Below are 24,861 nucleotides of genomic sequence, written 5' to 3'. Positions count from 1 at the left end.
GTTGTTTCAGACAACATCATGTTCTCTCCCTCAGAATTGTTGGTTCTGTGCATTTTCAGATTTATACAAACTTGATGAAAACTTGTATGATCATTAACGAACTACTTTGTTTTGTCTAGGTAATGAATACTCTCATAAGCTACCATATAAAATAATAAGAATTCTAAATTGTTGTAAGGCACCTTGAGTAGGTTTTTTTTTTTGTATAGGGTTGGACATAGCTGTCAGTATACATAAAACATACATAATATATTGACTTAGCAGAGCACAAATAAATTTAAAAGCATAATTAATCTTAGCAAACTCATGCTGTCATTCACAGTGGAATTTTTTTTTAATACATCGTGACATCAGTGACACAACATGGGCACTTTCAGATTGACTTTTGACACACAAGATTTGCTAACACTTGCTAAGAATATGGTGGGATAACACTGGGATAAGTTTACGCTAGGAAGTCAACCTCCTAACTCACTGTTGGTTGCTCAGAACAATGCTTCTGCTTTGCCTCTGCTTCTTGGGTGCATATATCAATGTTATAGTGAAAGCTCTCTCAGAAATATCTTTGTGTGTCTCATCCTCTTTGTCTGGCTTACATTGAAGTTTCCAGAGTAACCATAAATTTAAGAGAATTTTAGAAATTGTGTTAAATTTGCATTCATACTACTACTTGTTGATTTGATAAGAAACTATGCTCTTCAGTTGCTGTGACTCATTCTTCAGAGGAGTGTTCATATCATGTCATTTGCCTTTTGGGCTGGCAACAGGTTTTTAGTAGGAAGTCTTGGCCAAGGAGGAAGATTTTAGATAATGGCCATTCAGAACTGGGCTACTATTTGGATGAATGGCTGCTATGACTCGCTGCTTTTGCTGCTTCCTTTTCAAGCTTGTTGCGTTGTCTGCTAAGGACTGCTTTTGGTCTTCAGTGCTAGCTGTATTATTTTGGGGTCTCTTTGGTAAGGTCTTCTCAGTAGGGGACCCCCCCCTTAATCTAGCCGATGTAGAGTATGCAACCCAGGAATTCTCTCATGACCTCTGAACTTCTTGGGTGCAAAGTGAGAGTGGCAGTATTTTTGGACTGGTGAGCCCTTTGCAAGTATTCAGGGCTAGGGCAAATGCCCAGCCTCATCACTCTGGAGTTACCAGTGTTTGGTTTGTGTCATAGTTTTAATTGCATTCTGTACCTGGTCTGCAGTGGATATTTTTTCAGAGCTGGGTTGTGCTGTTGCACCCCTCCCCTGCCATTGTCCTAATTGATTTTTCAGCTGAATGTTTAGGTGGGTATTAAAATAGGTGAAATAGACAATGCACACACTGCTTCCTTCAAACAAGAAATAACCTCACATCCCTGGGTTGTTCCCCAGCTCTTTTCCTGCTTAACTCAGCCTGTTACAATGCCCGCCTATTTTTCTACCAACTACTCTGTCCCCCTTCTAAATAAATTTAGTTGTAACTGAAGCCAGATCAGCACATGCAATGGAATTAAGGTGGAAGAGGCCTAATTTAGTAGAATGTACAGAACCACTTCAGACTGCAAGTGTAGAATCATGAATGCACCCATACATAAATCACTATGCAAGTAAAAAACTAACACAACGTTGGCTGTGCTAGAAACTTTCTCCCTGATGTGCATTTATATATTTATATTATTTATATTTATATATTTATATTTATATTTGGGTTTCAATATGAGGGAACATTCAACAGTAGATACCCCCCACCTGCAGTGTGAATTCTTGTCAGCCACTTTTTCCATCTCATTCTACTGTCTTTCTGGATTGGGCCCAAGTCCCACTGAAACCCATGAAAGAAGTTAAATACTATTCATTTTAGCCCTGTTGTATTTAACAGAGCCTAGTCTTGTCAAACCTTTGTCTCTCAGCCCCCTACTTTCCAGACCCTCTGACTAAACACCCTTAGGCTCAGTATCCGCTTGCCCCCTTCCTTCTGCTTTCATTGTGCTGTTATTCTGTCCTTAGACTGTATTTTTCCCTTTCAGCCATACTGGCCTTTCCTTTAAACTTAGAGCAGTTGTAATGTGTACTACTGGCATCTTCCTTTGGAGCAGCACTTGACAGAAAAGAGGTTCACACGATTTGCACACAAGTGACAGCACAACACAATGATATATTAGCAATTTTTATTATACCTTTCTTCCAAGGGATTCTGGGTGCCTGGTCTTTCTTTTTCCCGCAATCCCCAATTTTATCCTCGCAGCATCCCTGGGGAGAGAGAAAGTGACTGGCCTTAGGTGAGCTTCATGACTTAGTAGGGATTTGAACATGCATGTCTCTGGTCCTAGTCCAACACTCCAACCTCTACATCACACTAACTCTTTGATCACCTTGTCACTGAAATCCCTTTTGTACATGCAGATGACCTTTATTCTCTGTCTGGCTTTGCCCCTGCATCCCCATAAATGCATCCTCAATAAATCATGAAAATGGTAAATCTAGTACCCGCTTAACATTTTTTTTTCAGCGATACTAAAGCACAACACATGCAAAAGGAAGCACTTGTGACAAGCTTGTGCTACAGAATTGAACCCCACATGGGCAAATGGGGGATCTTGTAGAAATAGGTCACTGCAAGAGAGAAAGACACTAACTGGCAGAAGCTTTGACGTTTGGGGGTGAGAGCTGATCCCAGGGAATTACTCCAGCCATTATGCAGTTCCTTGCCCCTTCCTTGAACTAGGTGGACTGACGCTATTAATAATTATTTCTTCCTCTGCTTCTTAAACTTAAAGGATCATGTATGGAAGAGGAAGCTTCTATCATCCCAGTTGCCTAGACGTGATGGCAGTTAAGGGGTTTGAAGGGCATATTTTTACATTGATCTCCCCAGTACAATTGTAACACATAGAAACATAAAAATATATTAAATGTTAACACTAGTATTTGTTCCTGAGATCAAATATAAATGCATCGTGGACTAGTGATGGCTGACTTATGGGCGGTTCTTCTAGTATTTCCTTCACTATAAATAAATCCATTAGCCTGTGGAATAGCAAGCACTAAGATTTGAGGTTATTGTACTAATTGTGACAGTATAAACTAGTATGGCGGAGTAGTGATGACGGTCTTATGAAGCAGGTTTGTGGTTATTGTCCCTATATTCCTTTTTGGTGATGGAATTTCATGTGTACATGTTGGATGATACCCATTGACTACTGTGGAATTACATAATGCTTAACATTAACTGCTGTTCAACCATCTTATGTTGTTGTTGGGTGATTTCTCCTTAGCGAAAGACTGACCTCCCTTGCTCAGAGTGATATGTCTAGTCCTCTGTCGTCTGAAAATGCTGAGTCTTATACTGGACCAAGAAACACACCTTAGTCTCTGTGGAGAACTGCACTAGTGGGTCTTTCATATATGGAAACTCTGCTTTGTTTTATGTAATTGTTGCAACTGTTGGTAGTCATAGTGTCTCCAAAGGCTGAAACAGCACAACTGTTCATTCCACTCTACATGAGCTATGGCATTTATACCAGGAGTGGAAGAGGTGGGGGAATGGGGGGGGGGGAGAGAAAATTTTGCTTCAGTTGGGAAGCAAGCATTGCTCTCTAAAAATGAGAACTGTTCAAAAAAGTTTAATTATTGTATACTTTTGGTTTTTTGCATCTGTATTGCTCATCTCATGCAATAAAAATGTTTAAATAATGTGTACTTTTATAGCCCTTTTATTGTGATCTCATAGATCATAACATCGGTTCTATTATATGGAAATCCACAACAATATTGGAGACAACTCACATTTCTGTTAGTGAGGGCAGGACTACAGCTTAGCTGTGATTTCATTCAGACTCTGTGTTTTGCAAATTGTACTCAGGACCTACCTTGCTTTCATTAATTGAAACTGTGCTACTTAAGAACTTCAGGGTATTTTTCATCTCCTACTACTGTAAGTATAGGTAGCACAATCCTACCCAAGCCCCGTGCTGTTTACTTCAGAGGGCTTCCATGGTCTACACGCATACATTCCTGCCAGAACTTTGGTCCCCCAGCTGTGCCATCCAAAGGTCTGTTCCCTCAAAAGACTTCCCTTTTGTCCCTCGCTGCCCTGCATGCTTGGTATTACCTCCCAGAACACCTGCAGTTTCCTGCCCCCAAACCCCTCTTCAAAATCCACCTGCTCTGTAAATCATTTGGCACAGTCCCTCGATTCCCATGCCTTGCTGTAGCTCTGCCTGTAGCTAAAAGTGTTCATTGGTTCCCTAATTACCCTTCCTCCCCTCCCCGCCCTCACTCTGTTTCCTGAGTCAAATTTTAGAAGGTAGCCTCCTCAGGGCAGGGAACTGACCTTTTGCAGTCTGTAAAGCGTTATGGCACACTGATAGTACTACTGTATAGATCAATCAATAGCAATTGCAAGGAGAACGAATTTTGTTCCATAAAATGGACCAACTTCTTAGAGAAAGTACAGTGGTACCTTGGTTTACAACCATAATATGTTCCGGAGGTCTGTTTGTAAACCAAAACAGGTTGTAACCCAAGGCGCGCTTTCGCCAATGGGGCCTCCAAAAAACTTTTGTTCGGAATCCCCCCCCCCCAAGGGTTGTAATCCAAAAAAAGGTTGCACACCGGGACGCGCACTTCCGGGTTTGACGTGTTTGTAATCCAAAACGTATGCCACTGTAGTAATGCTACACTTGAAACAAGCAGAGAGATGGCTTCTTTAAAGTACAGTGGCCCATTATTAGGATAGGCCATTGAAAAGGGTAATACTGAAACCATGCATCATCTCAGTCCCCCCCCCCCCACCTCCCCAGGTATTTTCATCTCCATAAACTTGAGTGTGTGTGTGTGTATGGAATAAAATAAAATCTCAAGTGGGCGGGCACTTCAGTATTGGGAAATGCCTTGTGGGCTAGAGGGCTATAGATTACTGGCATCTTTTGTTTGGGCTGAATTAACCATCCTGCTGCATAACCTACAGTAGGGCCTCTGCCCAGTTGTCTTTCTTGCTATGAGTAGTTACCTCAGTAGCCAGGTGAGGAGATCTCCTGCCTAGAAATTTCATGCAACTCCAAGGCATAGCAGCTGCTCCACCATCACAGGAAAGGAAATCAGAGTCTATCCTGGTCCCAGCTGGAAAACACCTCAGAATACTTAGGAGACTTGCCTGGTATGAAGATACAAGAAACCGTTCTATCACAGAGGCTATACCAGAAGAGGTTGGGAAAGATGGCAGAGCAGGGATGGGAAAGGCTGGCTACATTTTTGGTATCCTTTTTAGAAATGCATTTGTGATTGCATGCCAAGCATTTAAGTCACAACTGATTTGTCATGTTTTTTGGGGAGGAAACCAACCCCGTACCCAACCTCAGCTTTAAATTATGTGTTCAAATATAGCTGCTGACTTCCTAGCCTTTGCTAAACATTTACATCTCAGCAAAGTTGGTTAGAAACAGATTCTAGAATTGTACTTCTTTTTTGCTTCCTGCATAGTATAATTTGCTAACTTTTTTAGTTAAGAGGAAGTGTCTGTCATCATAACTTCTGAACCACAGACGCTTAGCCATTTCATTTTGCCCTCACAGAAGTCAGTAGTGTGTGTATCCCCACCACCACCACCGTTCCAGTTGGAGTTTTATTATTTTTTACCATACAACCATACATAATCCGTTTCCCAAGGCAAATGTAAACTGTTGTTGAGACTCTGAAGGTATGAATATTTCTCAGTGATAGTTCTCAGTGTTCATTGAATTATGAGTTCATTGTTTCAGTTATAAAAATAAGATGCTGAGTTATGTATTAAGAAATCATCACTTCATTAGCTCTCCCCATTCCTTTATATACAGATTCTTGGGGTGCATGACATATATTGCAAGCAAAATACGAGGCAAACCTTACCACCCATTTTTTGTGCAATCAAGGTATTGCAGGGGTTTGGGTCATCATTATTCTGCCCATTATGTTGCTAGATAGAAACTAGTGAATTTGGTCAATTTTAACTTAACATTTCACTTGTCACTAACACATGCATGTTTGTGTTTTATAAATTACAGTCATACCTTGGGTTACAGATACTTCAGGTTGTGGTTTTTTTGGGTTACGGATGCGCTGAAACCCAGAAGTACCAGAACGGGTTACTTCTGGGTTTTGGCAGTCGCACATGTGCAGAAGCACTAAATCGCACTTTGCACATACACAGAAGCACCGAATCGCAACCCGCGCATGTGCAGATGTGATGCTGCAGGTTGTGAACGTGCCTTCCGCACGGATTACGTTCACAACCCAAGCGTCCACTGTACTGTGTTTTGTGTTGCTAAACATTTAAAGTCCTCCTAAGGCAAGATAACATATTGTAGCAAGGACCATCTTTGTGGTTTTCACAGCTCATCAGTGTATATCTGTAACCTCTGAAGGGCATGTTTTTCAAATAACATGAATTCTCTTCAGAAAGGAAAAATATGGATGATTGTGCTGGAAATACCAGTAACATGTGTAGAACAGTCTGTATAGCACCTTTGTGCATTCATGTAAGTGCCCTGAGCAGCAGTGAGCTTTGTGTGCATGGTGTTGCTCACAGCACACAAGTACATCAACAACAAAACATTAATTTCCAGTAGTATGCTTAAATTGAATGCTATTGTGGACATTACCAGAAAATAGAAAAGAAAAAGAACTCACTCTATCTTTTCCTGCTTCTATCTTCTCCTGCTTCTGCCATCCTGTAGAAAATAAGAATTGTGAGTGTATGTGAGCCCAGGTAATGTATGGAATACATGAGTCTTGCTAGCGCATTCCCCATAGGTGTTCTAGGGGCATTGCCATAAGAAATAAACCGGAAAACCAATATAATTCAAATAATTGAATGTTGTAACCCATCACATGTATACAGTACAACCACAGCACACATGCATTTTACTTGTGTGAGTTCAGTCATATGTGCTTGGCTCTGGTGGTGGTGGCCTTTCCGGTGATGGTTGCAGCAGAGGAGATGGCTCCAAAACAAGCAGGGAAGCAACTTATACAATCAGACAGAAGAAGAAAGCTGCAGGAGAGAGGAGAGAGACACAGAGAGCTGCAGGCAGAAGAAAAAAGCTGAAATGGAGCCACAGCTCCTGTCTCCCTCTGCATTTAGACCTCTTAGGAACTGGATATCATGACCATGTCCCCATATAAACTTGGTTTGTTTATTATTTATTTTATAAAATTCATACGCTGATTGCAACCCCTCGCCAAGTTGCAATCTCTTCCCCGGCCCGGGCAGTAAAAATAAGCATATGCTGTCCGTTTCTAAGACTTTGGTCTCTAAACTTTTTAATTTTTAGTGTTCTTTGCTGTGGTGCCCCTCTGCTGATTGAAGACACAATGATACAGTGGAAGCTTCTGTCAACAGAATGGGAAGGGAGATTATACTTGCTGATGCCCCCCACCAAAAAAATCTGCTCCAGAGGCTTTTGTGGGGGGTGGGGGAGCTTTGAAACAGCATGGACAGTGGCATGGGAGAGGGGGAATCAAAGGAAATGGTTTACCTCTCTGTTCTTCTGATGGAAACCTTCACTGGACAAAAGCACTTCCTGTTAGTGGAAGGACACAATTGGACACAGTTTGATTCACTGTACGATTACAGTCATACCTCAGATTACAGACACTTCAGGTTGCACATTTTCGGGTTACGCACCACACTGAACCCGGAAGTACCAGAACGGGTTACTTCCAGGTTTCGGCACGAGCACATGCACAGAAGCGCTAAATCATGCTTTGCGCATGTGCAGAAGCACCGAATCGCAACCAGCACGTGTGCAGATGCGGCACTGCGGGTTGCGAACGTGCCTCCCGCACAGATCACATTCGCAACCCGAGCGTCCACTGTAGTTCCTTTTGCAAATTAAGCAGTCAAACAGGAGACCAAGATTCAATGCTATATGCAAAGTTATTGAGGGCGGACATACAACTTCACTTCTACCCAGAACTTCCGTTCGGTTTTTAATTCCATCTTCCATACCCCATTTAACTGAATATCTAAGGACAAGTCCACTTGAGCATACGGCCCAATTTCATGCCAGTGTTGCTATTATAGAGCTGCCAGTTGGTAAATATAGTTGCTAATGAACTTGCTCAACAAGTTGGTTTTAGAGTATTTTACCCCTCGGTAAGAGAGAGAGAGAGCACAAAGGCTGAAAAATGGACGTTTTTAAATGTTTATAAAAAGACTGTTGTTGAAAAAGGACTTTTTCTCTCAACGCGGGCATTTGAGGGTCCTGGGGTGCAAGGTTTCCTGTCCGCTCATCTTCACAAAATACGTCTGCAGAGCAGTTTTTTGCTGCCTGTGTCCCTACAATGTGACACTTCACAAATCGACCCAAGTTTATTTCCTTTAAATGCTTTATCCGGCAAACACATCCCCCTCGCTGTTGGGTGATTTTTGAATTAGCTTTAGAAAAGATTACATGGATAAACACAGCATTGTCGTCGTTAATAGAAACCTGTGCAGTGAGGTCTATGGGCTGTAAGATCGGTAACAGTGCCAATGACAGTGAAGTATGGCCTTATCGAAAGGAGAATTCATAAGAGGCTGCCCTGGGACACTCCACTACTGTCCTTCTGTGTATCCTTACAATGTTATCTGTCCTCTCAGTACGGAGTATCAAATGTCTGTCATGAGTATAGAAATTAATTTAATGTCACCTGAAGACATGCAATTAATCTTTTGGAGGTTTTCATAATACCTTTACAGAAAGAGTTGCCAGTTTGGCGGATTTGGATTTTGGGTTTTAGTCAAAGATAAGGAAAATTAATTTTTCATCAGGGTTAATACAAGCTAGAAGGGCCACAAAGGCTGAGAGAGATGGTTGGGGAATTTGTCAAGTGTTGTCACTCTGGAATAATGCTGCTTAACGCCTGATAGGTGTAATCAAGAGTTGAGATTTCTATAGAAGGGGATTAATCAATTTGCTCACTACAGAATGCTTGCTGGTGATATCGCTCATTCGCGGGGTTTTAAGAATTAAAATAAGATTTGATCTGTCAAATTGCAAGAAGCTCTGACAGTATCAATGGGGCAGTTTTTTATCAGGACATCCTCGAAGCATTTGTTATAAATAAATTTGTCTGGCTAATATTGGTGGCAAACAAACTTCATCTTCATTGTGAAACTGTCAGGGTATCCGTGATAGAGTGCACAGCATACAAAATTCTGGCACTCCTTCAAAGGTCTTATTTATTAAAGAATGCATGTTCTTTACAATAATGCGTGGTCTCTTAAGTTTCTGGAGGTAATTAGTTTAGATTTCTGCAAATAAACCATTGATCTAGAGATGGTTGGACCTCATTCTTTTATGTTCTTTCTTGTACAATCCAGTTGGACTTTCAAGGTAGCTTCCAAGTTGCAAATGACAATAGAAAGTTAATACAGTGGTACCTTGGTTTGCATATGTCTTGGTTTGCATACGTTTTGGATTACAAACACGTCAAACCCAGAAGTGCTTGTCCCGGTTTGCAAGCTTTTTTTGGATTACAACCCTTTTTTTTTTTTGTTACGAACAAATTTTTTGGGAGGCCCCAAAGTGCGCCTTGGGTTACAACCTGTTTTGGTTTACAAACAGACCTCCAAAACGGATTATGGTTGTAAGCCAAGGTACCACTGTACCACATAAGTGCAATATTAAGCTATATGTCAGTGTATAATACCTTTAGTTTAGGAATGTCTTATACCCATCACTGAAAATTGGCAAGGATCGTGGGTTTTTTTGTTTTTGTCACAAATTACTTGTGATACAATACTGTTTTATATAATAATGGGATGAAAGCATATTTCTTGACTTCTCTTTGTTTGCATTTTAAATCTGTAGGATCGGGTATTTTGCGGATCAACCGTTTAAGAATTGACTGTGACTAGAGTGCTTGCCCTTTTAACTGTATTGTCTCACACCTAATCCTGTTCTTCGTTTATCACTTTGCATATGAAGAATAAGAATATATTAAAGGTCATCTGAAAATACTGGTCTTGATTCAAAAGGAAAGTTGGCTTTCAGCAAATCTACCAAAATAGTGCTAATGTATTACTTGGTTATTGGCTCAGTTCTAAGGCTTGCTCTGTGGGCAGATAATTGTTGAGGATGGGAACTATCTGGTTCTGTGCAAATGCAGCCTTGGCACTGCCGTTGCCAGAGGCTACACAAAACGTGTTAATATACTAGTAAAGGCTCAAGTAAGTGAAAGGCTAAGTAGAAGTTTCAAGTCTACTTCGCAGAGTTAAATGTACATAAACATAACTCTTAGAACTGCCTCGAGACCTCCGGGTATAGGGCGGTATATAAACTCAATAAATCATCATCACAATCATCATTAGAAAGGTTTGCATCCCCTCTAGGACAACTCTGGTTTTAATTGATTCCCAAAATTTGGAATGATATTTTAATCTACATGCAACAGAATGACATCCTTCTCAAGTAGTTCTTTTGGTGGATTCACCTAGCTTGGACTTGATGACAGATGGATTTCTGTGAAGCATCTAGTGCCATGGCAAAAAAGATTTGCACACATCATGGTTAGAAAATAATAGATGTTTGGATAGTCCAACATCCTGCTTCCACCAGTGGCAATTCAGATGCTCCTGGACGTCTCAAAAGCAGAGTACAACCCCCCCACCCAGCTGTGTGTCCTGCAATATTTGGTGCTCAATATGCCCCTGAACCTGGCTAGTAGTCATTGATTTCCCTTAAACTTGCCTAAACTCCTTTTAAAGCCAGCAAAGCTAGTGGTTATCACTAATCCTGTAGGAGTGAATTCTGTTAGGTATTGTTTGACTTTATTTTGCCTGACCTGAATCAACAGCCATTCGGTTTTATTGGACATCTGAATTCTTCTGTTTTGAATGGAGTGGAATTCTCTAGCCACTTTCTCCATAATTTGCAGCTTTATAAGCCACCATCATGTCTCACCTTTTGTAAACTAAAAAGTCACAAAAGCTTTTAACCTTTCCTTATAGGAAAAACATTACAGCCCACTTAATCTTAAATTGCTTTCTTTTTTAAAAGCAATATTTTCTTTTCTTTTTGGGGGGTGGGGGTGGAACTTATTTAATTTATGATTACATATATTATTTATCTTAACTTATAAATATATAACACATAAAGAAATTTACATTTTGTAATATAAAACATATAGCATAACCAACATCATCCTATAACAATGCAGATTTGGGTTGCAAGTCTGGTAAGGATCTGGTCTGTGGAGCAAAAAAATGTTCCCCATTCCTGTTGCAGACAGTAAACATTGACCCAAGAGATAAGCAGCCCTTGTGCTGTCAGTTTTTGATATAGAAGTTGAAACAGTATCTGAAATTTCTACCCAGATTAAAACAATTCGAACTCTCTTAACTGATATCACCACTCTAGTCTATCAAATCCCCTTTTGGCACTTAGAAATAACAATATAGACTTCAGGTTTTTATCTTGAGCTCTGTCATACTGATTGATCTTTGTATGATGGTAGATAATTTATTGTTTCTCAAAAAAACAAAAAACCAGTCTGATCAATATTTATATATATATCAGAATGGTAGAGTTATAATACTCAGCAGATAAAAATGGCAAATTTCCTAGCCCAGATGGTTTAATTAATTAATTTTCAGCCTTCTGGTATTGTAAATGGGGCTTCTAGGTTTTTCACCCCTGATACTCATTTGATTTTTTGGGATAAATATAATTTTCTGCCATAATTATTTCTCCTTTACAGAATCTACCTAATTGAGCAGCAAAATTTTTACTAAATTTCCCAAGTGAATTATGTGAACCATAAATACATGCAACATGATTTCCTTCCTCACCATTGTACCTTTAATCATAACTACCTTTTTAAATTTTAAATGTCCCCTTCTGCATTTGGGAACCTAAAATTGGCGAGTGTTACCCAGAGAAAGCAACAATAAGCCTAGATAGAGGAATATAGCCCAAGGAGCGTGCAGTAGGCAGCCCCCACTGTTATCAAACTAATCTGGCATGTGGATGTGATTCTGTTTTACCCATGCAAGTCACAGCTTAGATCAGGGATGGCCAACTCCTAAGAGACAGCGATCTACTCACAGAATAAAAAAACTGGCAGTGATCTACCCCTTGGGGGGAGGGTTCAGGTCAAAGTTGCTGAGCTTTTTTTAGAAATGAAAGAAAGTTCGGTTTTTTTAGGGGTTCAGGGAAAAGTTGCTGAGCTTTTTTTTAGGGGGAAAGGGGAAAAGTCACTCACCAAAAAATCACTAAGGAAACAATCCGTTCTGGAGCTCAGGCAACAATGGAGGGCGAGGGGGCGGGGCACAATTATATTTTTAACTGAGGAAAGGGAACCAGTGATCAACCACAATCTACCAAAACCTCCCGGGGATCTACCAGTAGATCGCGATCGACCTGTTGGACATCCCTGGCTTAGATGTTCTCATATATTAGGCTTTGATTCATTTATACATGTAGAAGAACATTTGCATAGACATTTGCATAGCTAGTAACCTGTCATCATGTCGGGGGGTGGGGGGGGCACGGTGGTGGCTTTTTACCAACTCCCCATTTCATCATTCTATTTCCACTCGGCATAACCCAAAATTTCAAGCCAGTTCCTGTTTTTAGCAGAATATGGTACCTGTGCAGATTAATCACACTCAGCGCTGTAATAGCTTTGCAGAAAATGTGTGCTGTATTTTGTGGATCCTGAACCGGTGTGGTGTTGCTTTCCCACAGGGTGGTGAGAACGTTGGCTTTTCTCACTCCGACCTGCCACACCACCGGCTACAGCAGCCCCTGGACCAAAGACATCAGCCTGTGCGGAAGGTCACGCTGACAAAAGGAACAATACAGCAACCACATCAGCACCAGCTGGCACAGATCCACTCACTTCCCCAGGGGCTGAAAAACATCCCGGGGATACATCAGGCAAAGAAGGTATGGGTTCACAATTTGTATTAAAATCACCTTTGCAGTTGGTTTGAAAGAATAGCCAGGAATGAATTCCCACGGTTATTCAGATGCTGAACCAGTTAAAACATGCCAGTTGCCAGAGAAGGAAAGAAGAGAGAGTTGGTGTGTCAAATATTTGCAACTTTTTGTATTGTCATTTTAGTGTTAAAGTAGACTTATCACCAGAAACTGTCTCAATCTGCATGGTGTTTCTAAGGAGAACTTAACATGATCTTCGCCACAATGAACATCCATCATGTTAATAGAGAGCTCAGTTTCTCTGCTATGCAAACCTATAGAACTTTGTTGCCATTTTGTGCATCAGGGTGTTGCCCTCTTAGCATTGGACTTGTCTTGCAGACTAGCTAAGCTTTGCAAGCTCTGAATTTGGACAGCTGATGGCACCCCTGGAAATCAGAAGGCCAGGGAGGCGAATGAAAACTGCTACGGCAAACCCCAGTTTCCAGGACGGTTGGGCAGTTATGAAAGCTCTTAAGGGAAACAGTGGCATAACCTTTCTGGTGCTGTTGCTTCCCCCCAGAGAGGAAATCCTTGTTACATTGACATGTCTCCATATTTGCACATTTATAGCACGCAGGGAGTCTGAACCATTTGGCTGTCAGTCCAATGAACAAGCTTGTGTGTGTAAAATTTGCCAACAGCAACATGACACCTTTTAATCGGTCTCCGCTTTCATCATCTCCTTCTAAGTGAATTACTAACTTGCGCGTTACCTGTCAGATTCAGTTAGGCGAAAGCAAGTAAATAAAAAAATGCAGCTTACTTTTGTTCTTGGCAGGTCATTATGCACGGGAGAGGCAGAGGCATTGCGGGCCAGATGGGCCGAGGACGCTTGATGCCAAATAAACAGAATCTGCGAGTGGTAGAGTGCAAACCACAGCCCTGCATTGTGTCAGTTGAAGGGCTTTCTTCATCAACCACGGATGTCCAACTGAAAAACCTGCTGATGTCGGTAGGACCTATTCAGGTAAATCACCCTGGGCTTGTGTTACTTGTGCCAGAAATCTTTCATCTTACAAAGCTCAATGTCTTTGATGGGAGGACGACGAGGAGGAGGCTTTTAGCAGTTAATTACATATATTTAAAGATGCCTCTCCCCCCCCCCCCCCACACCCAGTGTGTCTGAAAGGAAAAGGCTTCTAGATAAAAGAATGATCTCAACTGTGATGCAGCAAACACAGAGTGTCGTTCATCTCAATGCAGTGTCACACAAATGCCTTTCATGGTTGTTCCAGAGCTGCTCTTGCTAAGGGTTCAGTGTACTCGCAGGAAAATGCTGTGTCCTCAAAAAGTACAGAGAAAATAGTCTTTTAAGAGGGAAAATAGGGTGTTCAGACACATCTTTTGGCTGATGGTGGGCTCTGCTGTTTTACTAACTCCAGTATTTATCATGAGCAAGATTGAGCATTAACGAGAAACTTTTTGGATATGACTTCTTCCCTCACACCCACATGTGGCTAGATCATAAGTGGAACTTAGGTTTTACCACTTCCCCACCACTTGAAGTAGACACCGAAACCAGGCGAGTCCTGTTGTTTGATTTGCAGCATACCCTCTAAGCACGGACAGTGAAATTGCTAAAGAAAGTAGTTTCATCAGGCAGGGCTGAAGATGATCCTGCAAGGGATCTTTAAGATCAGATGTTCACCTACATGCCATGAGGGGAGCAGGAAAGAAGAGCACAAGGCTGTGTCCTGCTTTCAGTAAAGTCAGAATTCCCTTTACTGAAGAAAATGTCCCTCCACCCCCTACATTTTATTCCCACTCTGCATCTCGCTGGTAGTCATATTGTCTCCCCGGAAAGGAATTCTTCCCAAGGTCAGATTGGGGAATGGAGAATTTGGTTGTGCCTTCCACAATTGCAAGGGGAATTGGGAGCAGAGCATTTGGCCAGTATTGGGGGGGGGTATGTTCAGATTGTTTCATAGAGGAGGAGGGTTTTTCCAACCTTACAGTGTAGTGTAGGAGAGCAGCAACTTCTTATTCTCCCCTTCCTTGTCTGTGGACTGAGCAAGATGTGCTAGCTAGCTACCCACTTGGCCGTCCAAGGAAGCAAGGAAATTAAGAAGGAATTGCTTTGTTGCACTATATCATCAGATTTTTGGGGAGAGAAGAAAAGCAAAGCTCCCACCCCCCAAAATCAGGAGGGGTGGGGATAAATTTTCTTCATCTTCCTCAATCTCCAAACCCAGATAACAGCTCTGGTTGATACAAGGAGATCAGGAGTGTTCCTTACAGAAGATAGTTGTATAGAAAGGACCAGCTCTGTAGTTCTGAGGTGTTAAACTTCGTATTTTGTTGCAATGGAAAATGCTTCAATTTGCAGTTGTGATCACCCACTCCTAATACCTTGTTAATGGCATTCTGCCTCAGGATTGTGAAAGCATCACCCAAATAATCTTTGCTCACCTTGTACACACCTCAGGAAGTACATAGGGCTGATTCACACCCTGAATAGTTGCCATGGTTTGTACCTTCTGCCTCAACCCTATAGAAGTTCCTTTGCTGCCAGATGAAAAATTCTCCCAAACCTCATCAAGGTTTTGGGTGGAGCGATAATAAAATAACTTGTACTCCAGCACAGTTACAGATTCCAGCAATGCATTTCAAAATACAAACAGCTTCCCCTTTAAAAAATATTTTTGAAACCCATTGGGAACATGATCAATCCATACAGCTATTTCTTTTTGTGGTAAACTTTGTTATGGCCTTTTGCACAACTTTGCACAATTTACAGTGTGATCCTATGCATGTCTACTCAGACATTTTTCAGTGAATTAAATGGGACTATTCCCAGGTAAGTGTATTTAGGAGAGTAGACTTAAGGCAAAATAGCAAGTTTGCACTGTGATGGAGGAAAGTACGGGCAAAAAACCAGAATGGGGAACCTCTGGCCCTCCAGGTATTGTTTGGACTCCGCTCCCATCAGGCACAGCAAACATGACCAAATGTTTGCTGTCTTGCCAAATGCAAGGTGGTTCTTTTAGAAGTTTCAGAAGCAATACAAAACACAAGTGGGTGAGAAGATGATTTCGTTTCTAAACAGCAAGCAATATATACATACCAGGCATGCACTTCTATCTGCCACTTGGAAGTCCTCAAGAAGTGGCGAAGTGACTCCCCCAGGTGGCCTCAGTTTGCACGGCCCTGCGGCATGAACTTCCCCCAAAAAACTGCCCAAACCATGCCTCACTTTCCAATAACAATTTCCTCCCAGACTGATTAAGGCAGCTGGGGGGGGGGGCTTCCTCCCAACTTATTAGGACATCAGAGAAGGTTCTCACACCTTCAAAAACTTAACAGCTGCAAAGGAGGGGGAAGGAACAGAGGCAGGAAGGGTAGCCATGTTAGAATCACTAACTCCTCAATATACATTTTGTCTTCCGGATGGATTTCCCGTACCCCAGCGGTCAGTAATGATGGACGTTTTAGTCCAGCAACACCACATGTTCCCCACACCAATGAATGAGTTCACCAGTTCATAGTGTCTGCTCATTTAACACTCTATCAGTGCAGTTTATAATGCAAAGTGTCTGGATAGATTTTTTCAAATCACATGGTTTTGCCCTAGGGAAATAATCTGCTACTACTCTCAGAATCCTCTGCTGTGTACTAAATTCCTTATAACGTTGAGGTAATATGACTGTTCCCCTTCTAATAGTGTGAAGTGGTAGGTTCTCATGGACCTCTCCACCTTAATCCGAAAGATGAGTACTGGCATAGCAGCCTGTTGTTGCAGTGTTGTGCTGACACAGTAAACTCCACCCCAGCCTTCCCCAACCGGATACTTTCAAGCCTTTTGAACTGCATCGGCTGGGAATTGGAGCCCAAATACCTGGGAGTGACCAGGTTGGGGAAGGTTCCTCTGCTCTGAAATGTTAGTTACCTGTTGGCCATTTATATGTTCAAATGAATCTCTGGAATTCAAGGCTGACAGCTCTTTGCAGCAGCACTGCCAGGGAATATTATCAGGTTATCATCACAGTGTCAAGCTTGTGAAAACCACTCCTCCATTATTTGGAAACAGTATCCCCCCCCCCCAATACAGTTATAAAACTAGCTTTGTTTCATGTTAAATATTCCACCTTTTCACTCCCTAAAATAATAACATATTGCTTAATATGGCATGCTAGAGTAGAGAATATATTACACCATCATAGATAGATGCATTAATCATTGATTCTTTGTAAGTGGCTTAGTTATTTTTGCAAACTTTGTGTTGAAGTGTGTTTAAAGAGAAAGATGATTTTGACATGACAGGTGTCCTTTAAGAATGTAATTAAAGGTGACTGCTTGTGGCTTGAGGAAGGGGAGAAAAAGTGACTCTGCCTTTTTCAATGTGTCCCACATGGCATTCTTAGAGTGATGGCACAACCTAGTGCTCACTTAGGGTAATGTAAGGATTGTTTGTTTTAAAGTGAGCAGCTTGTAAATTAAAAATGGGTTTGAATCAAAATTGATGTATCACCACATGTTGTAGGGAACTTTAGGTTGGCATGAGAATAAGATTGCATATGAACTGATGAACAACCTTACTTTGGAGACGTCTACATTTCTTTGTATTCTGTGCAACAGTGAAGAGTCCCTCCATGTTTTACCTACACACACACAAAATTCCTGTGTGTTTCTGCCTTTCCTATTTTGCCAAAGAGACAGATTTTCATCCTGAGTTGGTGTAGCCATGTTTTTATAGCTGCTTTCCACATCAGCTTTATGTTAGTCTCTCAACCTCTGTTCCTAACTATTCCCATTCCAGTTGGTTGTTAAAGAACTTTGTAACTAAAAACTAGTACAGTGGTACCTCAGGTTAAGTACTTAATTCGTTCCGGAGGTCCCTGCTTAACCTGAAACTGTTCTTAACCTGAAGCACCACTTTAGCTAATGGGGCCTCCTGCTGCTGCCGCGCTGCCAGAGCACGATTTCTGTTCTTATCCTCAAGCAAAGTTCTTAACCTGAAGCACTATTTCTGGGTTAGCGAAGTCTGTAACCTGAAGCATATGTAACCTGAAGAGTATGTAACCCAAAGTACCACTGTACTTGACTTTTCTTTTTACCCTACTCCCTCCAAATCTTTTCCTTTTGTGTAGTGGCTTATAGATTCTAAACTCAACGGTGGGGAGTATCATATCCGCCCTGAAAGCCTTTTCTTGGTCCAAGTGCTTAGTAAAAATGCTTCAGATAAATAAGACTATTGCAGGAATTAAGATGGGCCAGAAGTTTGGGGTGGTGAATTCTGGCGATGCTGAGTGCCTTGTCACCTCCTGCATTTTATCCTTTGGTTTCCAGAATGCATTGAGCTAGGAGTAAACTGGTTGCAGTTGAGAGTGCAATCCACAAATAACCCAGCTGGTCCTGTCCAACTGGAATATACAAAAGTGCTTCTGACCACACGCAGAGTGTAGCCCGACATCTCCTACCCAAGTGAAAAAGGGGCTACACACAAGTGGCCTGGCATCCCTACAAACCTGAGTCTTTACACCTTACTTTTTAGAAATGGAAAAACTGTTCCTAGCTCCCTTGCAGGTTGCCTGGAACCAACTTAAAACACAGATTGCCTCATCTCCGCCCCCCCCCCCAGCATTGGTTGTTTGTTTGTTAATTAAATAAATTTTTATACCACCCTTCATCTGCAGATATCTGGGTGGTTCACAGTATAAAAATACAAGATAAAAACACAATTTCCATGTATTGGTGGACTCTATTTTTGCCCCACTCCTACACAAGGTTTGTGCTCAGTCCAGCAGGAATATTCAGTACCTGAACAAAATACCAGTATATCACGGTCTGGTTCACAGGCGGTAGAAGTCCCGGCTGAGGACAAGATAGCGGGGTGGGAGCAGGAACGAGAGTCCAGAAGCCAGGAGTCAGGAAGCCAAGAGTTTGAGGGTCAGAGAGCCGGGAGTCAAGAAGTCAAGGGTCCAAGGATCAAGAATCAAGGAGCCAAACGCAGCAAGGCAGGAAACATGTTGCTGTGGCAAAAAGCCAAAGGGAAATGCTGACCTTAGATCCCTTCCTGGCTTTTGCCACCAGGTGCTGTGAATTACCAATCGGCCTCACCTGTGCGGCCGCGCCTTGCCTCTTCAGAACAAACTTAGGAAGGCCCCAGTCCTGCGGAGTCCTACTGGTCACAGGGCCTGGCTCCTGCACGCACTCCTGACACAGTAAGCAAAATCCAACCTTAAGTCAATTCCAGTCCTTACAATAACTCTCCCTCTGCCTCTCTTTGAAATCAGCTCCTGAATATGATAGAAAGAATGACTGGGGGTAATTTGGTGTGTGGAACTTTTGTTTTGTATTCTTGGACAGAAGCTCTTTGGGGTGGAGAAGCAATCGCTTGTTCTTGGCCTTCAACAGAAGACCAGGGCAGAGTGGGGCTTTTAAGGTTTTAAGATTGGATTATTAAGTATATAAGGCTCTAGGAACGTGCATGAATAAGCTAATACAATGGAACCAAGAGGGGGAGTGGAGGGAAGTCAATCGAGTTAAGATTTATGATCTGAATTGCTATGATTAATTTGTTTTGTTTTATACTGTTTTTATATTGTGGGATTTTTTAATTTTGCTTTTTGAAAATTAATATGTTGTTATTTTTTAAAAAAGGACAGAGTGGGGCTTTGGAAAAATGGTATATCTACCAAGGTGGAAAGCGACAGCGGAGGTGGGCAGGACTAACAGTCAGAGGAGAGAATGTGGCCACCAATTTCTTTGGCTTAACCGGGGGCATCTCTTTCCCCAGATATCCACTCCAGCCTTTTCTGGATGCCTAGTATAGTTGCTGGAGTGCAGCCCCCCCCTAGACATGCTGCCAACAGCCAGCCTTCTTCCAGTGTGGCTGGTGCAGGGGAAACCATAGAAACCATGGGTGTTGCCTGCTTTGAGACTCAAGCCAGCTCCTATCTGCATTGCTCTGCCCTTCCATTCTGTCACACTACAGTAGGATATTCTTCATTATTCTGTGGACATGAGGAGGGAAGACTTTACAATGCAGAAATTTCTGGGTCTGTGCACAGGCCCGTTCCAGGAGCCTTCTGAGTCAGGGTTAGGCAATCCTGTATCAGGAGGGGTTATAGCTCAGTGGCAGAACACATGCTTTCCATGAAAAGGTTGCAAGTTCAACAAACAGGGAGAGCGAAGAGGTGAATACCATTGGTCTTAAGACTGACCAGTGAAACTCCACACTGCACCCGTACCAGCAAAACCAGACGCCTTCATTTGTGCCACCTGCGATAAAACATGCATCTCCTGTTATTGGTCTCTACAGCCACAGCAGGCACTGTAACTCTCCAGCTATTTGACTTTATGCCTAAAGTCTCCTCAGGCAGACGGTTGCCAACAGAATAGGGCTGACCAGCTCCATGCCCATGATGACCCCATGCAGCTAAAAGCCAAAGTTTGTTGGCCTTGCTATTGTGTGAATGAATGTTTGAAACTGGCTTTATAGATGGAGGTTTCTGCTAAAAAGATGTACACAGATACTTAAAGCTGGAAAGAAACTTTAGGAGAGAACACTTCGAAGGGAAGTGTGCAATTCACGGGTAGCTGAAACCTACACCGGTGACTCTTGTGGAGTCATTTTGAAACACAGTGCTATATATACAAAATACATCTCTGTATTCTATGGAATATTAGAAGAACAACTGTTCTGGTTAGTGCTTGAAGGTTAAAATGATGCTTCTGTTACAGTATTCCACAAGTGGAATTTGAACAGTCTATAATAATGTAACCAAGCTATGCAGACTTAACTCCATTTTATGTGTTTTCCTAGCACCTGTATTTGGAAGCCCCAAAGCAGACGCTGGTCCAGTAAGTTATTAGCTAATAGTTGGATCAAGTTACTTAGTATAAGAACTTTATCTTAATTTCTTCATCATACAAAACGAAGCATTTTACTCAAAACATTAATAATTTTCCTGTTTGAATTTGCCAGGCTTATGGCCACAGGAACTCACAGCAGAGTCTCCTGGAAAAGAAAGTAATAAATGATTGTTAAAAAGAAATTGATATGGTATACTCTTCCTTTAAATCATAAGGAGACTTGAGTTAAAATAAAGAAAATAAACATTGTTTGTGCAAGTCGCACTGTTTAAAACAAAGCTCAAAATGCATAAAGAGAACACAGTCCTTTAGGAAAGAGAATGTTCCTTCAGGCAGCAAGAGGTAAATGAGAGAGAATCTGTGCAAGGAATCAAATGTTCACTTAACAAGGAATGAGCTTTAAAAAAAATCTGAAAGAATAATATATTTCCTATCAGAAGTGCTTAGCACTAAAGATTTCATCCTGTGACTTGGAAACCATTCTAAGTCTTGTTAGCTAATGCCACTGAGAAACTTGGCAAAGTTAATTAAAAACGCCAAATAATTAACACAATGGGCAGTATGGTGCAAGGATCATGAGTTGGAACAGGCAGGGAGCCCAAAGTGAAAATTTACTGGCAGCTCCCCTTAAAGTGTTTGGATACCTTCGTTGAACAAAACAGATCCAGAGTTGAGTGGGATGGCCAGCTTACATACTTGACTCACCATGCCCTTCAGTAGCCCCAAGGCTAGGACTTACCTTTCCCTCTCCTGAGACCCCAGGCGCTCAAAACATGGAAGTATGTGCCACTGTACACTCAGCTTGGCTCTCTGATTTTGGGGCGGTTTTGCACAAAGTGGCCCTGGGTTGACTATGAATTAATGCAGTGCGTTGGAGGAGAGCCCCAGTGGCTAGATAGGTTTGACCACCGCATTTGGCCTCCCCCAATCGGAGGTTCTTCACCCCTGGTTTAATCCATATCACCAGCTCTGTCTACACAGAGAGTTTTATATAGAATGTTGACTTGAAAAATGGCGCAACAGCTAAATACAGCTTCTTCTTTTCTCCCTCAATTGGCTGTCACAGGAGGCTGGAGGCTAAAGCACTGGGAGGATGTCCTGCGGTAGTTGAGAGAGAGACACCTAACTTGGTTGTGAGAATCAGTTATTAGCAGCAGGGCCGAAGAAGTTTCAGGAGAGGGGAGAGCACCAGTTGACACAGGAGGAATTGCTGCATGTCGCTGACGGGGAAATGACCTCCTATGGTTACTTGTCCCTCCTGTTGACTTATGTGGACCTTTAAGCATGCCATTCCCTTCAGGGAGAAGAAGGAATTCTCCACCATAAGTGACTATTCTGTTGGAGACAAAATCCCATCCTAGATACTTTAACTAAATGCAAATGGCTTCTGTTTTTGTAAGCATGTTTTTTAACTCAGTGTACAGTGACGAACATTGACTTTACAAAGAATTTCATTTACCTAGTTATATGTTGGCAGTGGGGGAATGACCTAGCAGACTGAATAGTGTTCCTGCTGTTAAAAATGGGGCACATACCCGAAAAAAGGGGTAGGGGGATGAAAGAGTGCAGACTTGAGGAAACATCTTTTGCCCCCCACGTTCTGTTTTCCACAAGTTATTGCTGAGAATTCCTGCCCAGCTTAAGTCATGATGCCGAACCCCACAACTTTGTTTACTCGGGTTCCTGTTGTAAAAATTTAAGATTAAACAGTGTTTGCTATAAAAGTGCCATGATTGGGAGGTATTCATTTAAATAAGAATAAGAATAGGCTTTGTTGCAGTGTTCAAGCTGCTGACTATTTTTTGTTACATAAAGGAACACAAGGACCAACCATCAATACATTTTATAAGGATGTTAAGAGAACCCCTCTACCAGAGTTGCTAAGCTAAAGTGGGTGTCTAAGAATAAAAAAAAAGTAGGTTTCGGTTTGTTTTGTGTTCATTAAACTTTCTGTGAGGTTTCATAGCAAGCATCAGAAGCCTTATTCAGATATAAAGTTGGCCTTTGTTAAATTTATTACTTAAGAGCTTTAAAAAAATCCTAATAAGACGAAAGGCATTTTTCTTTTATCTGTGAAGACCAATGGATACTGCTGGTATTTGTGTTTAATTTTTTAATTTTTCTTATGATATGTATATAGGTCACAGATTACATGTTCTTTTCACACACTTTCAATGTTTTTGATTCCCATGAAAATGTGTGATCATTTATTTATGAATGGGTTCATAAAGAAACTTGTATTCATTCCAGAAGTGTTCAGGTAGAAATGAGTGTTGGTTATGTAAAAAACCAAAAATCCACCTTGTCTCTCAGGACCAATTTACATGCATTGGGGGAAATAAACATTTCTGTATCGTGTTAAGAGTTAAAACAAGCACTCCGTAGCCAGCATCAGGAAGAGCTGTTAGAAGCACTTGGGAGGAGCTTTAGAAGTTGATATAATTGCAGTGTGAACTGAAATAGCTTTACATGTCATTCACCTTCTGGAACATCAGTTCATCCTGTAGGAATTTTGCCCATTGGGAGCAGACATTTCGGATAATGGTGTTGCAAAATGAACAACTAATTGACTAATTTCTTTTCACTCCATAACATCGTCACTTGCTCTCTGAACTTAGCAGAAATAAATATTTTGAGAGAATGGATGTGTTTTGACATAACACTAAACTATGGTTTGTTGCCACATGAACGGTTCTCATACCATCCCTTCTCCTTCCGCAAGGCGGCTGTGAGGAGATTGGAAGCACTGCCTTCCATTTTCCAGTACCTGCAGTTTATTGTTATGTTCAGAACGGAACTGTGGTTTGTTTAACCGTGGTTTTACAAAACAATTCAACTTCCACACTGTGCTTCAAAATCCTGGCTTGTTCAGAAAAGCTGCATTTAAAACTAATCACAGTTCCCAATTTGGACATAGCACAAACCTTGGTTCGTTGCAGATGAAAGAGGGGTGAGGGAAGCAGTTAATGCATGTCATGTTATATTATGATTTATTGTTACACCGGAACACAGTCATTGTCCAGAACTTGTTTAAAGATAGCAGTGCAGAATCCACACATTACCAAAACAATTGCCTCCAGCTAGTTTTCTTGATACTTGTACAAAAGAATACAAGCAAATTCAATTGTTTTTATTTCACTTAATATGTGTAACTGGTTGTATGCGGCACTGTTTTCCTGAATTGTTGTTTGAATACTAGAATGTCTAAAGCCATTGTTTTCATCCCTGTTTGTCTATCATTATTTAGCAATAAATGGGCATGCAAGATTATTTTGCATGATATTAGAAATGTGGTGGTGGTTTTCAAATATTCAAGTGGCCAGCTGATAATTCAAACACCAAGTTGCAGTGTGCTATTTCATAAAGTAATCCTGTAAATCTACCTTTACATGTATGAGTAGAACGTCTGCAACTAGTCTTGGGGCCTAACAAATAATTGCTTACTTAATTTTGATGGGTGTAAGCCCACTTCAAAGAAAGTTAATTGAAAATGGAATTTCATTAGCCCAGTATTCCTCATTTCTGAGTAGCAAAGAGAAATTATGCTCAGTGATTAATCACACCATTTGATGGAACAAATGTGTTTCTGTACAGAATATTTTTCAAGTTCTGCAAGCCCTGATTTTTTTTTAAAAAAAAATTGGGTAGTTATTTTTAAATGCAAATATTTATCTAAGTTTTTTGCTGTTACTTTATGAGTCATAGTTTGCTTCTTGTAATAAACTTGTAATCAACTGATGGCTAGTAGTCCTGTTAATAAATAGCTGCTTTCCAGACTGGTATTCAAGATGGGTGTTAAAGATTTCTGCTTTTTTTTGTTTGTAGTCCAGCTTTGGTCATTGTGTATTAAAGCCTGGGTGTACACTCTCTGTTTTATGTCTATAGTAAAGAAACAGTACTTGCAGTAATTGGTCTTGGGTTCAACTAGCCTGATTCTAGTTACAGATAGGTAGCCGTGTTGGTCTGCCATAGTCAAAACAAAAAATTTTTTTTCCTTCCAGTAGCACCTTAAAGACCAACTAAGTTAGTTCTTGGTATGAGCTTTCGTGTGCATGCACACTTCTTCAGGGTGTATCTGAAGAAGTGTATCTGAAGAAGTGTGCATGCACACGAAAGCTCATACCAAG

The 24,861-nt window shown here is 41.3% G+C and overlaps 1 protein-coding gene across 5 annotated transcripts in view; it reads left to right on the top strand.

The window, feature by feature from the left end:
• Window positions 1–24,861, top strand: part of RBM33 (RNA binding motif protein 33) — a 93,346-nt gene that overhangs the window by 57,373 nt on the left and 11,112 nt on the right. For 2 of the 5 annotated variants that reach the window (XM_083579286.1, XM_083579284.1), the window contains exons 16-17: window positions 12,683–12,883; window positions 13,698–13,886. In XM_083579286.1, coding sequence (XP_083435412.1) covers window positions 12,683–12,883; window positions 13,698–13,886 — 390 coding nt within the window. Of the gene's footprint in view, window positions 1–3,247; window positions 3,666–12,682; window positions 12,884–13,697; window positions 14,061–20,684; window positions 20,723–21,800; window positions 24,522–24,861 lie in introns of those variants that run through there. The other 3 variants (XM_083579285.1, XM_083579283.1, XM_083579287.1) reach the window with 3 other exon arrangements.

The sequence above is a fragment of the Podarcis filfolensis genome (assembly GCF_964270895.1).
Source record: "Podarcis filfolensis genome assembly, chromosome: 12".
Classification (NCBI taxonomy): domain Eukaryota; kingdom Metazoa; phylum Chordata; class Lepidosauria; order Squamata; family Lacertidae; genus Podarcis; species Podarcis filfolensis.
This window is presented reverse-complemented; position numbering and strand designations above follow the sequence as displayed.